Raw genomic sequence first — 17,501 nt, 5'->3', positions numbered from 1 at the left:
ATTTATACTCATTTTGTATGATCATAATGTACCTACTTATACAGCAGTATCAACAACTGACCCCCCAACGTTTTTGTAATAAATTGACTTTTTTTACGCTAACAATAAGAGTTACTCAACTCTTTCGTAAGTAGTTATTTCCAACAACAGCGCGCATAAAATAAAACCATCATTCGTTTAACACGCCAACTCCAAACACGAGCGCGCACCTCGTTTCAGATGCCCGATATTTTTGAACAAGCATCGGGTTAAACCGTGGCTTATGGTATTTCCACAACAATCACGCAGATACTTGTGAATAAGATGCGTATCAAAGCAAAGAAAAATTATATTGAGAAATAACTGATTGACTGACTGACCGACCTAGTTTTCGTGGTTACTATCGTTTTTCTTTGAAACCTGCCGGGAAGGAGAACGTCTTCGGCGGAAATAATACGCTTGAGCATCGGACGATTTTGTTACGTAAAACAAGCGGGTCTAAGAGATGAGGCTACGAGCGATTGCCTCGCGATCGAATTTCAAGTTTGCTTAGGGATGTAAAAAATAGAAAAACACACTTTTAGCAACGAAACGAGGAAAGGTTAAAAAAAGTAAAAAGTTTCACGGCCGAATCGACGAGCTGTACTCATGCGCGAAGTCGCGCAAGCGAGTCGAAGCGCAAAAAAAAATGATCGAGAAATCGAAGCCGAGACATAGAGGGGGGAAAAGGGGGGCTCGCGAATAGTAAGTAGTAGAAAAAGCCTTGGAGGAAAGAAAGAAGCTCGAGGAGCGACGTCATGGAAAATAACGCGAGGAGATATATTATCATCGCCCGGGCTCTCGTCTGCCGAGCCGGGCGCTAATGAGAATTAGAGGGGGGCTGGGGGGGGGGGTAGGGGGAGAGAAAAATGGAAGAGTAAAAAAAAGATAGAAAACAGAGCCGAGGTGAACTTCCCGAGGCGTTTTCGAAGCGATAAGACTCTGGCTTTCCAGCGTATGTGACACGGTGTCGCCAGGCTATACGACGCGCGATTAGAATTAGTCGAGAGGAAACTTTGTAATGGCTCGTCGCCACCTATGCCTCTTGTTCTTTTTTTTTCCTACGAATCCCAGGAGTCGTGAGTGCAAGCTGGGTCAAGAGTGGCTTGTCGTTCATTCTTCTTTTCTTTCGTTTCGCTTATTCGACGGAAATGAATTGTGGCGATGCACCGAGAATTTCATGTGCAGAAAGAGGGGGGAGGCGGAGAATGGATCACTGTTCTCTGGTTAAGATCTCACATTTCCTTTTTTTGCGGCTCATCTCAATGAATAAGTGAGACAAGTCTTGGAGAAAATGATGGAATTTTTTCAACACAAAGATCAGAGTCCTTTAATATGTGGAATTAAGTAAAAAGGGACCACAACAGTGCTAATTATTTTGTCAAATACACAAGATTGATTAAAAACCCAAATTACTTTAGAACTAGTTTTGTACGCATGTACTTAGAGTGTACCATCCACGAAAACAAACGCAGTTGCTTTCAATTTATTTAACCACGCTATCGTGGATATTATGTTTTTAAATTTAAGTGGGAAATGTAGGTACCTACTTCTGATCAACTGGGAAATTGGATGCGATAGGCGTGCGGTTCACACTGTTTACTTGTATAATGATACAGATAACTCAAAACAACAATAAGACAAAATAAAAAATGAACAATAGCTCCTTGAAAAAAAGGCTAAAATAATAAGGTACATTAAAAAAAAAGGGCACGAAAAACAGAAGCAAAACACAAATATATATATATATATGTACATGTACACAAAAATCTGCCGTTCTTATGTTCAATAATAAATCTGTTTCACTGAACGGCCGTTCAAACTTATAATCGATCTACTGCGTGCCACAAAATTACGTTGGTACACGTGTGAGCGCGTGTGTATGTTTATATACTTGGCTGTTACCGCCATGAAAGGCATGTGCATATATTATCAACACGCGTGCGTTCGTACTTTCAATATCTCGTCATTTTGACGTTTTGTAAACATTCTCACTGCAGCGAGCGGGATATGGACGATTTGGTAACATTTCCAATCCGTTTGCTCGACCAGTGATAAAAGCCAAGCTTTGTTCTCGTTGTTTAATTTCATAACGATGTGCGGAATATAATATATGTGCTCCATACAAGTGCTTCTATTACGTGTGCAGTATGAGTGCAGAAAAGCAAACTACCAAGTGCTCTAGGGTGTGCCGAGTAAGGTATTTTTCACATCAATTAGAAATTTTACGATTACTCCGATTAATCGTTTATAAGCCGCATACGAGCGAGATAACTAGTGATCTTAATTTAATTATTAAACGAAAGTGTCTATAAACTACACATTAACCAAAGATGATAATAACATCATAAGAAGGTTGTATATTCGACAAATAAAAGACTGATGGGTAACGTGACAGTATGTAAGAAAAAGCTTGTAAAATCCAATTTCCCAGTGATGTAAATTACTACCGTCGTTGTTGGGTAATGGTATTGAAATATGTATACATACCTGGGTCATGGATGATGTGTTTGAGTGGTTCGAACACCCTCGAGACGTTAACCACGGTTTTCGACTTGACGGCGGTCCGAAAGATCCCCAGCAAGATCTCCCCGACCACTTGTCTGTAACAAAAAGATATGGCATTGGTAATTTTTTTTCGTTTTTTCTTCACAGAAATAAAAAATTTGGTTATCCCAACTATTAAAAATAGTTGAATATAGTTGGATTGTAGACATTAACTATTCTAATGGTTAAAAATACAAGTTAGATTCACTATTTATTTAGTTACAATGACTACAAAATCCATTAGACATAACTCTTATTATTTATAAAATAGTATGAAAAACTGAATTTTGCTATAATTATAAGCTATGATTGTGTTATAATTAACTTTGGCGAATGTACCTATAAATGTCAGAGAATAACTGATTTGATGTCAACCAAATAATTTTTTTTTTTTTTTTTTTTTATAGTAACCAAAGAATCAATAGTGATTTCAATCAACATATGGTGACTACAGCAACCAATTTTTTTTTTTTTTTTTTTTGTTAATCAATATTATTGGTGGTGCATTGCATCAGCCAAGTTTGTTTGTCCATGTTCAATTTCACTTAATTTATTGGTTGATTGATTGATTTGTTGCAATGTTTAAAAAATAGTTTGCTGATGCGATGATTTTGATGTCCTAGCGTTGTTTAAAACTACTTTTAAATTTTCTTTTTGAAATATGATTGTATTCAGTGTTTGTTCCAGAAATTGAAAAATGTAAGGTATACACATGATGGAAAAAAATGTGCTTAAAGTTAAGTTTAAAACTATTTCCTGCCCAAAGTCCACCTATGCACTTTTTTTTGTATTGAAATAGTTAAAACAAATTATTAAATGTTTCTTTACTATTTTAATAAATTATATTACCATAATGAAATAGACTGCGTATTATTTTATAAATTATAACTATTTTTTTTTTGCTCAAATAAAAACGTACTTAAAGAGGTTTGGGAGTATTATTCAGAAAGGCGAGGAACGGTGAACCCCCCCGGCCCGTGTAGATGTCCCCCTTTACCGCGCACCTCCTCTTGCACTCTACAAATTTGAAACTGTACGATTGTAATTATATTTTTGAAAAATGCCTGGTGAGTCGTGATTTTTTTTGTTCAGCATCTTTCTTTTGTATAAGGTATCTACACAAACGTTTTTTTTTTTTTTAGTCTAATACGTTTATAATAATGTACCATAATTATTAATTAAAAGGTAACCTAACCTTGTTCTCTCATAAGAGACCGTGTTAAACTGACAATATTTAATATTTTTTTTTCTCGAAAATTTCCGTGGTGAAAAATCTGAAAAAATTAATGTGCACTCCTGATATGCTCAAATATAACATACATTTTTGTTGTCAAGATTCTACATTTTGAACTTTTCTCCCGAACCTCCTTAAACGTTTAGTTTAAGTATATTGATCAATCACTATTGTATTTACATATTTTAAGTAATTAAAATTTTTTAAATTCAAAATATAGTTATCAAGATACGGATCTTAAAAATTTTAAAATATCGTAATTGAAAATGAAAAAGGTAGGATTACTTTATTCGAAATAATAAACTTGTTAACACAATTTATTAAAAATTTTATTTGAAGTACATTAATAATCAAAGTATTATGTTTGATTGTTAAAATCAAACAAAATAATTGAACTATTAGATAGTTTTTATTAACATCCAAATGAGGTAGTTAAGAGTATTTAAAATTTTTTTCTTGTTTCTTTGAAAAACTCTAAAGAAAAAAAAAAAAAATAAATAAATAAGTGAAAGAGGATGCGTAGATAATATTATGTGGCTCTGCAAAGCTAAGGTTTTTGTCAAAAAAATCTTAGTCTTTCTTTATCTTTCTCTCCCACACTAGTAGGCATTATTAGCATCTACATAACCTATACATCAGCCGAGTAGAAGAGCAAGTACACATACTCCATACTGACTATATGTACAGGTATGTATAAGATGTGTATGAGTTGTATACCTGGCGCGACGATTTCGCATTCCAGGGCAGGCGCGCGCACGGTGCTTCCCCCGCTACGCTACTTACGGGAGAGTCAACTTCCCCTCCTCCCCACCCTGGATGAATGTCGCAAGAGTAGGGGGGGTAGGGGGACCAATAAGTACGAACGTCAGTTAATGCCGGCGGCGCGCGGTCACGCCTACCGCACCCGCGCAAACATGGCCGCGCAGCGGGCTACGGGCGCATAGCTCAACGCAGTTGGCAGAGACAAGGACGGAGATAGATGCCGTTGGCTCCTCGGGCGCGGTAGTGGTGGTATTATAGACGTGCGAGGACATGTGCATGTGTGAACGTCTATTCTGTACTCCTTTCCCCTCTCTCACTCTCTTTCTCATCGGGAGCCGTAAGAGAGGGTGGCCATTTGCGCGAGCGCGAGTTCGACTAAGGTCTTTGGTGTTTTCGGCAGGCCTAGATTCCGTGTAACTTATTGTATTACAGTACTTATGTCGGATAGACAATTTTTTTTTTTTATTTTTTTATTTTTTTTTTTTTTTATTCAATTTTCTTTCACAACTATATGTTGTAGTAATAGTAACTATTTAAGTTGTTCTTTGATAAAAAGTGTGTAAAAATTTAGCTCTGTTCAATCGGAATTTCCACCATTTCAATGGTTAAAATAAGCTATATCGACTGTTTATTTGATAACACTGTTCATACAAAACATAGATAGCGTAGCCACTGTTTTTTTTGTGAAAAAAAATTACACTAAAAAATAAAAATTTTCATAAATTTTACAATGGAGTTGAAATAAAACCAGGGAAAAAAAAAATTTTTTTTTAATCAAACACTAAACTTAATGGCTGATTGTTTTTAATGTCATGAATATAAAATTTAATATCAGTTTGAAGTATCAAAGAAAATTTCCCCACAACAAAAAAAAACTTGTGAAACACGACATAACATAATAAATTTATAACTATCAGGCATAATGTGAAATCAAAGGAAATCATTCGCAAATAAAATGATATTAGTTGTGACTACAGTTATTTTGATTGAGGTAGAAATTAGTTGAAACAACAAACATTAATTGGATTGGTAAAAAAAAAAATAACATTAATAGGTAATTGAAGGTTGTTCTAACTTATTCAAAGTTGTTGTGGTTTTAAATTCGAAGAATTAACAATATTAACGACTCGATTAATGATAATATGTTAGTAAGTTTTTTATAATAATTATTTTCCGTCAAGATAAATTCAAATAAATGCTTTTTAATACAATCCTTGGCTAAGAAAGCCAATAAAAATCATTCCTCAATTAATCCGTCTATTACGTTCTCTCTCACATGAGCACAGTGAATTTTCAACAGACGTGGTAAAATGTAAATTGCTCGCTTGAAATTTATAAACAAAAAAAAATCATATCCCAGAGAACGGAAGATTAGTAAAAATAAGTAACAACGACGAAGAAAAATATGTGAAAAAAAAACGTATTCACATATGGGTGGCTGCCGCAAGGAGCCCCACCTGAATTGAAAAGTTGCTAAACGTACTATGCACGGATACCCAGTCCGACTTTGAAGACCCACTGTCTACTATACCCCTCGAGCCCCGGGACGAAATCTTGCAAAGGGACGCGACATCGAAAAATCCACACGCCTCCCACCGGTACCTCGAACCCCGCAAATGAAGGACCAACTACCCCTCGAGGGCGCGCAGCTAGAGGCCGAGCAAAAGTAAAGAGATTGGTCGTCTTCGACGAAAGAGCGAGCCCAGAGAGGGAGATGGCGAAGCTGCGTGGTAGCGCGAGAGAACGTGCACGCGAGGGCGTGCAAGAGCTTTCCAAAATCGGCCCTACGTCAAAGTGTCCCTCGAGTTTACATCAGGGGCGAGGGAATCGGCTCCGGGAAGACAGACATCAGGCGCACTCGGAGGGAGGGGCACGGATGGACGAGAGGACGATCGATGAGCCGAGCGCACGCACTTGCTTCTTCCTCTTCTTCTTGAGGCTGTGCTTCGCGTATCACGGTATAGGTACATCTAGGTGTACGTACCTCGATCGTAGACGCGGGAATCTTGTTTGCAAAGTTAACTTTGGTAAATCGTACCTTTACTATAGTAAAATGAAAAATCAAATGAAAAACACTTCCAAGGAGACAAACGAACCATACATATACTATCATATAAGATCAGCCTGCACGCAGTGGAAAACAATAAGATGTTCATTTTTTGTTTTGGCTGACTACCAAAAAAAAAAAATTCGCGAAAAAGTGATGGGCAAGACACTTACTTATACATAAATGCGCTAAGAGATAAAACAAATTTGACGGAGATGAGGGCAACTGTGATCTATGTAGATCTGTCCCGCGCAGTTGTGGACCGGAGCAAGTATGGCACGAATGAGCGTTGTGCGCTGGTACACTGATGGTATATATGTATACGTAAAGGTATGGTTCGGCTTTTCCAAAGTTTAATGGAGTTTCACAATTTCGTCCCATCCCTCGGTCGGGAACAAAACTCACATGGGGGCTTGACCGCAGCACCACCTGCGTGTACACCCGTGCAATGCGTGCAGGGAGCATCCCGCGTCCACCCCCTCCCCGACCTACAAATCGAGCGAAAGGGAAAAGGACGCGGCAATGCGGAAAACGTTTCGAGAGCGCCTCAAAGGCAACTTTCCTTCACGTGTGTATATATATACACACACACACACGTGTATATATGGCACATCGCGAGCAAGGACATTACAAAGGGGGCGACGGAGCGCGACAATGGCGCGCGCGCTCGCCACTCCGGAACGGCCGGCCGGCACGCGAGTCGCGGGCTCCTCTCCTCCTCCCCCAATATACAACCGTTTCATAGGTGGGTATACTGTGAATAAGTACAGTGTAATTCCCATCATTGAAACCATACGTCACACTCTTACACTTACACAATAAAAATTGTGTTTATGCAAAGTATGGTCTCTATACTGTTGGGGTGCATCCACGTGTTGTCGAGAACTTTCCGAATCACCGAAAGCTGGCACCTTTACCTTTTTTTGTTTTTCAGTCGTTAATTGTCTTTGAAATTAGCCAACACCACTGTCATGAAAACAACAGAGAGTGGCCAATCTTTGCTAACACAAACATCAACTGTTCGAGTCTCGTATATATTTATATGCACTTTAAATTATGTAAAAAAAAAAAAAAAAAAAAAATCCAAGATATCGAAAGTCAAATCATAAGTACTTAATCTTCTTCGACTTTACCTATACTTCAAATAATGGGGATTGACCCTTCTCGCGGGTAACGATGGTTACGAGGCGGCTATCGGATGCGCTTCTCTTGCCAGACTTTTACTTTCGCCTGCTGCCAGGCGTTCACGGACAAGGTTCATGATGATGCATGCGGTGCCTCCTCGTGGTAGCAACGAGTTGAGTCTTTCGTTGAATCGAACGAGTGTTTCGGTCTGTTAAAAAGACGCGCGAGCCCCGAAAAGATCTCACGACCCAGCATACGGAGCGGGGGGTCGAGCAAGTCATCCTTTATCGACGGAAAATAGAGAGGGAGAAGGGGAAACGAAAAAATAGTCACGAAAAGCGCCCATACAGGGTATGACGATAAGCGCAGCTCGAGGTAACCTGTCGATACATCGGGAAGGGCCCTTAAGAATGTAATACGGCACGGGTTGTCGTCCTGTCGGTGTATACCCCACGCGTATGCAGTACGGTGGCTAAAGCGTGAGATGGTTCAGGGGAGTAGGGTAGCGGTACCCGTGTGAAGATGCTCGGGCGCCACCCTTTCTCGCGTGAAACCTTATTTTGCCCCCCCCCCCTCTCAACCCCGTGATCGTCGCTGCACTTGTATACTCACAAAGCACCGAGCCACGAGACGGCCTCGACCTTTTTCTCTCTCTTCCCCTCGTTTGGGGTGGAGGGCGATTCGTCTAGGAGGTGAACCGTCGGCCCTGCATGGGAATCCGTGGCTCGGGCGCGTCTCGCGACTCTTGCTGTCGGGGGAGAAAAAACAAGCCATACCGCGAGGGTTGCTCCGTTCTTTTTTTTTTTTTTTTTTTTCTTTTTTTTTCTCGTGAGAGGGTTGGGTGGTCGTCTTGGACGGGTCTCTCTGCAAGCGGGGCATTGTATATGTATATACTGGCCTACTTTACTTTCTTTCCCACTTCCCGGGGGCTTCTCGTGGGAGAATCACTCGCGTACCCTTGTGGATACGACGAGGATATTGCCGCTGCATTACCAATTCGACACATATATACCTTACGGGGTTTTTAACACTTTTTTTTTAACGTTCGACTTCTACAAGTACTATCTCAAATATATTTCTATTCTCTTTTTTTCTAAATTGCTCGTTGCTGGATCTTGTCATTAAATGACGGAATTGGTTTTCCTAAGTAAAATAAAGTTGTTTTTTTTTCTTTTCTTTTTTTTTTTGTTTTGCATAAACATCACATTAAACTTTTTAAAAAATTAGCCGTGCTCAAATCTGCCTGAGAGCTGATCTCGTTTTGTCGAAGCTACCACATATATTTCTATATGTACCTACGTTTTTTTCCAAATTTTTTTTTTTAGGAAATCAATCATAAGGCTGTGTCAAACCAGTGTAAGTGTATATTCATGCACGCGCAAGATGGACTATAGGTAGACATCGTTTATGAGTGCATTTAGTGTTGTGCTAATCAATCAAGAGTGAAAGAATGCAAATGCGCCAATCACGTGTAAATCTGTGCCAGCTCGTTAAACGTATTTTAAAAAATATGGGGATTAAGTGTTTTTATTGCTATTACCTTCGCCGTGACAAATGTTTTGATTACCATCATCTAAGTATATGCGCACTCGATCGTTGCTGTCACGAGACTCGGCTTCGACATTTTTTCGAGCCGCCATTTTGTCGGCATGCGTGCACAGCTTCGAGTGTATAGGTTATATACTCTTTTGCTTTTTCTTCCAAAGGGTTCACTTTTTCGAACAGTAATGAAAAATACTAATAATTCAACTAGCATAGGTACAGCGTTGCGTTTCAATCACTCCAGAAAAATCAATGACTCAACGGAACAAAAATGATGGTTGACAATGAAAATATATATTGTAGCTGTAGATAGATATTAGAATGCACTTTAACAGTCGGTAAACGAGTTCTGATGATAACCATCTAGTAAAAAGTTTACCTCCTTCGAAGTAAATAATAACTATGTCGGTAGAAAGTGCTTTTTAATTTTTTTTTTTTTTTTTTTTTTTTTTTAGCGTCTTCTCTGTAATTTGGCCTATACAATGCCTATAATTACACTGAGAAAAAAAAAACTTTACTTTTTCGAAATGCCGAAAGAGGTAAAAATTTGTAACCTTTTGGGGTGCTAATGTATGCATTGTGAAAAAAAAGTACCAAAAAATGGGTACCGATGAATTCCATACCACAGTAGGGGTAAACGGTACAGTTATTGACACCTTAAGGTAGTGATTGACCCCTGTATAATTTGTATATCTATATATAAAGGCTCCATTTAAAAATTCATGTGGCGGTCAATCACTACCTTAAGGTGTCAATAACTGTACCGTTTACCCCTAACTATAGCTCCATGTGACGATACCCGGCACAGTAGAGGTGTACACCTTTCCGAATGAGCGCTTCCCTTGAGCAAACACAAGCTAGTGCGAAAAACTTTGCACCACCAGTCGAAACAGCCCATGTATAGTTTCTCAGCATATACGGAATGATTTTTCGGCGGAAACTCGAGGCGAGGGAGAGATGTATAGCACACAATGCGCCATTAAGCGCGAGCTTGGAAGAATGCCCGTGAATTGAAAATGATTAGAGGGACATCACGGAGAAGAAGCGCGAGGGAGGGGGGGCGAATATCCTTCTGGGGGGGATCGAAATTTCCCGCGCCCTTCTCGACGGAGAGCGCGACGCCGGCGCTGATTACGTATTTCCCTAATCAGCAAAGAAGGGGACATCAGGGGCTCGAACTCGGGGACGGATCTATACGTGTGTGCGCGCAGACAGAGCTAGGGAGGGACTCTTTGCGAAACTTTTTCAACGAGTCTTATTAATCGAGCGAATCAAAGCACGTCCGTCTCCCTCCCCCGTCTTTTTTTTTTCGTTGCAGTGACTCCCCGGCTCGTTCGATGATTTTCGCTTGATTCTTATCACGCTAATTGCATTCCTGATCGACCCTTTTGCCTCTGCTTTTCTCACAGCGAGGGTGCATGCACACGAAAGACACCAGGTAGAGTAATGTAGGGTCTATTTGAATCGAATAAGCTTCGATTCAGAAGGTTTCGTGTAAACACGAGTCGAGAGACACGCGGGTCTCGTAAAATCACACCACGTGCGGGTGAATCGATTATTGGCAACGAGATAAGCAAAATCAAAAATGAAGAAATGATAATTATTATGAAAGTAAGTGACAACAAAATATCAAAACAATACAATATCTAACAATATTAATATTTTTTTCTCTTGAAACCTTAAAAGGCTATGCAGTTGGTGAGGTTTGGTTGGTGCAAACAGGTGATGAAGGTAAAAAATAAAAACAATTTCAAGAATCGCTACGTGGATCCGCTGGAAGGATGACTTGTGATGATTGGTCTTCAAACGGAGCCAAAGTTGAGCGGGTAACGCGTTCCATTCAGTGGATGATACGGCGAACGAGCACTCGTAAGTGCAAAGATTTACACGCGCCACGAGTGATTCAGTATTATTGGAATTTCCAAGGTCAATCGCAACCGGTGGAATTATCAGCAATACACACGCATCCTTTTGCGGTTCAACAATTTTAGTCTAGGAGGCAGATTATCATAATTTTCTTCTACTAATGGAGGGTGGGAGGGAAAGAGGAAACGGTTCCGATTCACCCGTACGAAGCACTAATGCGTTTGACGGAAGCAGATGTAGGATTTTTTGAGGTCTCCTATACCGTAGGTACGAAAAGACCCGACGCCAAATCCACCCTGCTATATACGAATACCCGCACGACCTCCGAGTTGCATACGAGTTGGAACGCCCGGACAATCCACGCGTACGTGTAGAAGCAAATTGAGGAAAAAAAAAATTTTCAAATTACACACCAACTCTCGATCGCACAATGGGTATACGCAACAGACGTGCACGAAGGCGCGTGCGATCCTATACGATGCAGGTATATGTATAATACAAGCGTGTATTGTGCGTCAATCTATTGAATGGCCGAGAGAAATCGCATGGCAGCCGGCGCGCGCGTTGCAACGGTATGGCCAGGTGTTGGGGGCCGAAAAGCGCGCAAATCCGTCGGCGCATCTGTCCGCGCGCCCCCATTAATCTGACCTAATGCCCGGCGTCGTGGCTGTACCTCCGCCCTTTTTTGCCCCTCCGTGTATAATATGTGTATTGTACGGGAGATTCGTGCATCCTCGACTTTTCGCGTGTGCGACCGTGTTTGTATATGATTCAAGCGGTTGGCGAATTTTTCAAGGGCCCGGCTGCACTTCACGGCTCCCATCTTTTCCCCATTTTTTGTGATTACGCGTTTTTCCGGCCTCTGTGGTGACTCGCTCGTCGAAAGATACGCAAGGGCCTCCCTTACAAGTGATCGGGTGGAATCCTATACGTGCGATAAAAAAACCTTAGCTTACTCACGGAAAACGTGCGACTAGTTTTATGAGCTAGTTTAAATGAAAGCTACCACAATCACAGTTAATTTCTGTATTAGTCGAATTTTGGTTAAAATAACGTAATAGTCATCAGAGTCAATTCAATCAAACAATATAATTTTATTTCATGATTTCCTCAGTATCGTAAATTTTTTTGTACCTAATGGTGATAAATTAACTTTGTAATGACACGCTTCATAATTTTTTATCATAAACTGCCATTTAATTTTATAATTGTGTTTTGGAAGTTGTAAATTAATATGCCGTTGATTTAACCAGCAACTATTTTTAACTAAGCTTTTTTTCTACACATATCGACGGTAAGATAAGAAAAAAAACCCAACAATAACTTATACGCTGAATAAAACTCGCTTAAAATCGAAAAAACATTTACTGAAATAGTTCCAAGTAAACAATCTCTTTTAAGATAATCATATTTTCTTACTTTAAGAAAATGTTCTTGATGTACAAAAATATTCTTTTGTTTCGAGAGAATTTTTACTTGGAACTATTTTAGTGAAAATGTTTTCGGTTCTAAGAAATATTTTTTAGCGTAAGCGATTTTGTTCTAAACAACAGATAACAGGGGAAAAGAATATTTTCCTCTGATTTCAAAGTGTCAGTGGTAACGTAGTCGTCTTAACTATTAAATTGCTCCCAAGATTATTGAGAGACGTGAATTGTTTTTCATATCTCACATTTTGTGAGCGACGTGGTATAGTTAAGAAAGTTTGGAGGTTTGGAGGGGGGTGCAAGAGAGAGGTCCAACTTTGTGCCTTTTTTAGGTAAGGAATGCGTGCACATGTCCCGTAATGTAATATTGAGTTGTATTTACATAATTATTAGGTAGATGTCAATTTACTGTTGACTATAGTTTTATCCAAATATGACTGTTAATTGTATTAAAATTTTGTATTACAAGAGTCGCTTTTGACAATCTCATATAAGAACGCACGCGAATTTCACAAAATTTGATTCATTAATTTCCCGTTTCATAAGCACCTAGAGCTGTTAAAACTTTGCATAATTTTGTTTTATACATTTTCAAAGTTCTGCACAAATTTTAGTTAAAAACTGACTGTCAATTGCTTAAGGTAGTCAACCTCCTTAAGAATCCCTTGTTCCTTCCGAGTTCATTTGAAGCTCACGGTTTCTATTGCCGACCTGTTGATACCCTTTCTAAAAATGGCAAAGTGATTTTGTACGATCTAGTGCAAAGTTTAACACGTAATACTTGCGATTTCGAGATCATATTCCCAACTTGAATAAAAAAAAAAAAAAAAAAAAAAAAAAAAAAAAAAAAAAAAATACCAGCAGAGAGGAAAAAAAAACAAGTTTACTGTTTCTCCTCCTTGGGGCGCAGTCGTCCAACTCTTCAGCGGTGCCGAAATTTACTAGCAATCCATGCAGTCCCTCGCGCATATACACCTCGAGCACGCATAAAACATCTCGCCAGTGTCGTCGGTAAAAGTCGCGCCAGTGCCGTCATTATTAATGCACACGATCCAGCAAACACACAGATACACTGGGGACGCGAACACCTGCTCGGGAGGTCGTAAAATTAAGAAGTGTCCGAGGAGAGGCCCAATCGCTGCAGTCCTCAAACGTAGCGCCCTTCGTCGACGGGTGATCACAACTATTTTACGGCGGGCTCGGAAGGGGAGGGGGTTCGGGTACATAGGACTCTTGCGGTGGACCCCCCCGACTCGTAAAAGGACGAGCAACACCAACCGGTCATCAGGTGCATCTCGTAAACGACCGGTGCAGTTCTTTGTTTTTTTCCCAGCCTCAACTTACTGTAAACTTCACGAGCACCGCCGTCGTACCACCCGCAGTGATGGTCCGCTCAAGTGATGTGCTCGGATGCAATTTGACCATGGTTATGGACTTTTTTGTTTTTTCTCCGGAATTTCGTCCCTTCGGTGCGAAACTTTAAGACAAAGCACCCTTGCATCCAAGGAAAACTATATTGTTTTGTCGGCCGAGCAGGGGACGTCGAAGAAAATTATGTGAAATTTTTTACAAATTATGGCAGACGTGTACTCACAAGTAGGGACTATTTATTACTTTCGTAGCACATCGTAGGAAATTTTTAGGATAGTCTCGGACGAGGACGTTTTTTTGGCGGCATGGCTGGCTCAAATTGACTACACGTTGGATTTCATACAAGTGACATTTTACGAAAAAGAGATAATGCAGTAAATTTCTTTAACTAATTTTATACACTCAATCAATTGGGAGATATAAAGTTCACAATGAAATCAATAACGGAATCAGTCTCAAATTGTTTATAAATAAACACAATCTGAGGTCTTATTAAAAGTTGGTCTGCAATTAAAATTAACGTGGGCAATTCAAAAATAAATATTTTGTAAAAATGTACTGCCGTTTGTCTTTTGATTGCAACTATAATAAAAATATATCAGCTATTTTTGCATTCCACAGATATATGTCAACATTTTAGGAGACAGTGTGTTACATGACTTAAATATTTTAGATGGTTTTCTAAAATATTTAGTGAGCTTGAATGATTTTGAATAAAAAAAGAAAAATACACTTACTACGTAACTTGAATTCTTTATCAAATCATTTTGAAATCATACATGAATCTTAAGAAAGTATATTTCACGATTTTCGTCATTACGTTGCTTGTTCGGCAAGTTGAATTACTTCCCCAAAGTTTCACGGTTACATGTCTTCAATTGACCGCGAAGTACAGTAATTGCTGCCTCGAATGTAGTGATTTAGCTGTGGACACACGTGTCCAAAAGGCAGCTATGTCCGTCGGAATCGCGGAAATGAAGGGTATAACAGAAAAATTGTTTCCACGATTTCAAGAAATAAACCAAGATTGGAAAAACCTTGGCCATCGAATATTCTTGCAGGGAAAACCTGCGTTCGCGTCCGAAATTACTACGATGCACGTGGGCCCAAAAACAGCACAGGACGAAACAAAAGTCTCGGCATGTGATTTACGAAACTGCCCGGCTAATCTCCCCTGAGAAGTAGGCACTACACTTTGGAATCTCCGGTGTGCACGCAGGATACACACACACAAAAACGCACCTCTCGATCTCCAGTCACGTACTCTTTTCGGACAGTCCAGACTCTTAAATTCGGACGGCCGCTCGTAACATGAATGTTTTACTCCTTGCCGTGACTTATTTTTCACGAAAATGTCCTTGCGCGCTCCCGCTAACGGCCGAGGTTGGAGATTCTCTTGGATCTCGAGTGAAACACAGGCTACGCGCGAGTTTTCACGAGCAATATAATTTCTTTTTTTTTCCAGCTTTTACAGCCACCCAGTAAATTTTCGCAAAATCCGTTGTATTTTATTGCACCCCCCCCCCTCCTATTCAATCTGCGTTTTCTGCTGCAGAGAGGATCGAATGATCGGCGAAAGAATGTTGGGAAAATGCTGGCAACCATAAAATTATTATTACTAATTATGTAATATGTGTGTATATATGAATGTGTTTGATCTTTTGCAGCGAGTAGGAATTCGGAAGTGCCGTTTGGTTAATGAGAGACACGTCCAAGCGTTTACAGTAGGAATGAAGACAAAAACACGAGTTGTGCCAAAATTGAAGATCCAAAGGATAGAAATGATAGCTTTCGTACCTGGTAGACGCACATCCTTAGGGCAAGCACCAGACCCGGGGGACTCCTCGTGCTTGCCTCGGTTGGATACATACCAGGTTCCAAAACTTTATTTTTCTCTACCGAGGGCACAGTAGACGTCCAAAGGTAAAAAAAAAAAAAAAAAATAAATAAATAAAAAAAAACACAATTAAATAAGGAGAATATGTATTTTATCTTTTTTTTTTTAAATATACTGCAATTCTTTAATATATGTAAGTAAATAGAAAGTACTTTATTATCACTACTTTATGCCTATGCAGAAAAATGTGCTCGACACCGTGAAACTGTAATTTACTTGTGCCACGCGTCGCCGATTCCACAAGTAACTACCCCAAAATGCAAAAAACTAAGTCCATGCGAAGAAGAAGAAAAAAAAATCTCGAATTGACTATCGACGTAGCAGCGAGCCCACACTGGAAAAATTATTTAGGAAAATCTATACTAAATGCTGAGTAATAGTTACTCAATGTAGTTGAGTGAACTACGTTGAGTAAGATTTGTACATAGACTTGAGTAAAATTTACTTAACTTCTTAAGTAGAGTTTTTACAAATGCTTGAGTTGAATTTTTTGGTCTTGTGTCGCAATATACCATACAAAGGTTTTGCATTTTCATACGTTCGAAAGCTAAGAAAAATAAACCCTGTGTACTGTTAATTAAATTCAGAGTTTTGTAACTTCCAGGACGGATATGTAATGTCATTGTAAATTGCACTGCAAATGCAAATAAGTAACGATAGAATTAATTTATGTTTATCGACAACAATTAAATATTGGAAATGGCTAGATCTATACGCTCATATTAAAATCATGTGAATAAATGATTTACACGTGTAAATACAAGAATATGATTTATGATTATTTAACACATTATCGTCAACTACACTGAAAGTAATCGTCTCTATGCGTACAGTATTCTCAAACATCAGCAGAGGTTACAATGCTCATAACGTGATTATTCTTGTATCTCACAGGTTACGATTAAAAAGCTTGGATCACTTACCTTCAAAATAAGCATTGAAAATTCAAGCTTCCATGATCTTAGCATGTCTTTTACAAAACTTTTGTTCATCATGAATCCCTAACGCTTAAATAAAAATTTCACGCTCATGCAAACTTCGCTGACTGTAGACAACGCATCATGTACAAACATAAGTATAGTTACATTGTAACGGTTACCCAAATACTAACGTGAATTTTATTCAACTTTGGTGTCAGTAAAATTTACTCAACTAGACTGAGCAAAATTTGCTCAACAACTTGATTAATTTGTATTCAATAGCTATTTTACTAGGATTTACTCAACTACGTTAAGTAAATTTTACTAAATAATTTTTCCAGTGGCATCAGCACAAAGATAGACACCTCGCTAAATGAAGGCAGGGGGAGCAGGGGTGCAAGAGTACCTCCGATATCGTTATTCTCGGAAGCCATAAGCCTCGCGCTCGTGTAATAACAATACCTTATGTGCCTGCGGCCTTCTATCCCTCCCTTTTCTTCCTTTTTTTTTTTAAGGTATCGTTCACAGTAGGGCGAGATATTGCTTGACAATCATAGCACAGAGCGACAGAGGATGCAGCTCGAAGTGTGTCTTACTGTATAGCCAGCAGTATCTCATCCGCGGTATGTACACAAACAATACGCGAATACAGCAAGAAGACACTTCGAGCTGCATCTGGTGGTGCTTGATGTAGCCGGTTACGTTGCTCTATACTATGAACGATCCCTAACGCGTTAAAATGTGC

The 17,501-nt window shown here is 39.4% G+C and overlaps 1 protein-coding gene across 6 annotated transcripts in view; it reads right to left on the bottom strand.

Annotated features, from left to right (window-relative positions):
- The window catches only part of LOC106640535 (serine/threonine-protein phosphatase 4 regulatory subunit 1), a 303,355-nt gene that overhangs the window by 28,646 nt on the left and 257,208 nt on the right, over positions 1-17,501 (bottom strand). For all 6 annotated transcript variants that reach the window (XM_089598290.1, XM_089598292.1, XM_014354607.2 and 3 more), the window contains one exon: positions 2,509-2,621. In XM_089598290.1, coding sequence (XP_089454416.1) covers positions 2,509-2,621 — 113 coding nt within the window. The remainder of the gene's footprint in view (positions 1-2,508; positions 2,622-17,501) is intronic.

The sequence above is a fragment of the Copidosoma floridanum genome, unplaced genomic scaffold, assembly GCF_036245765.1.
Source record: "Copidosoma floridanum isolate Cflo_tuat_1 unplaced genomic scaffold, Cflo_Japanese_pri ptg000006l, whole genome shotgun sequence".
Lineage (NCBI taxonomy): Eukaryota > Metazoa > Arthropoda > Insecta > Hymenoptera > Encyrtidae > Copidosoma > Copidosoma floridanum.
Note: the sequence above shows the minus strand (reverse complement) of the source record. Positions and strands in the feature narration are given on the sequence as shown.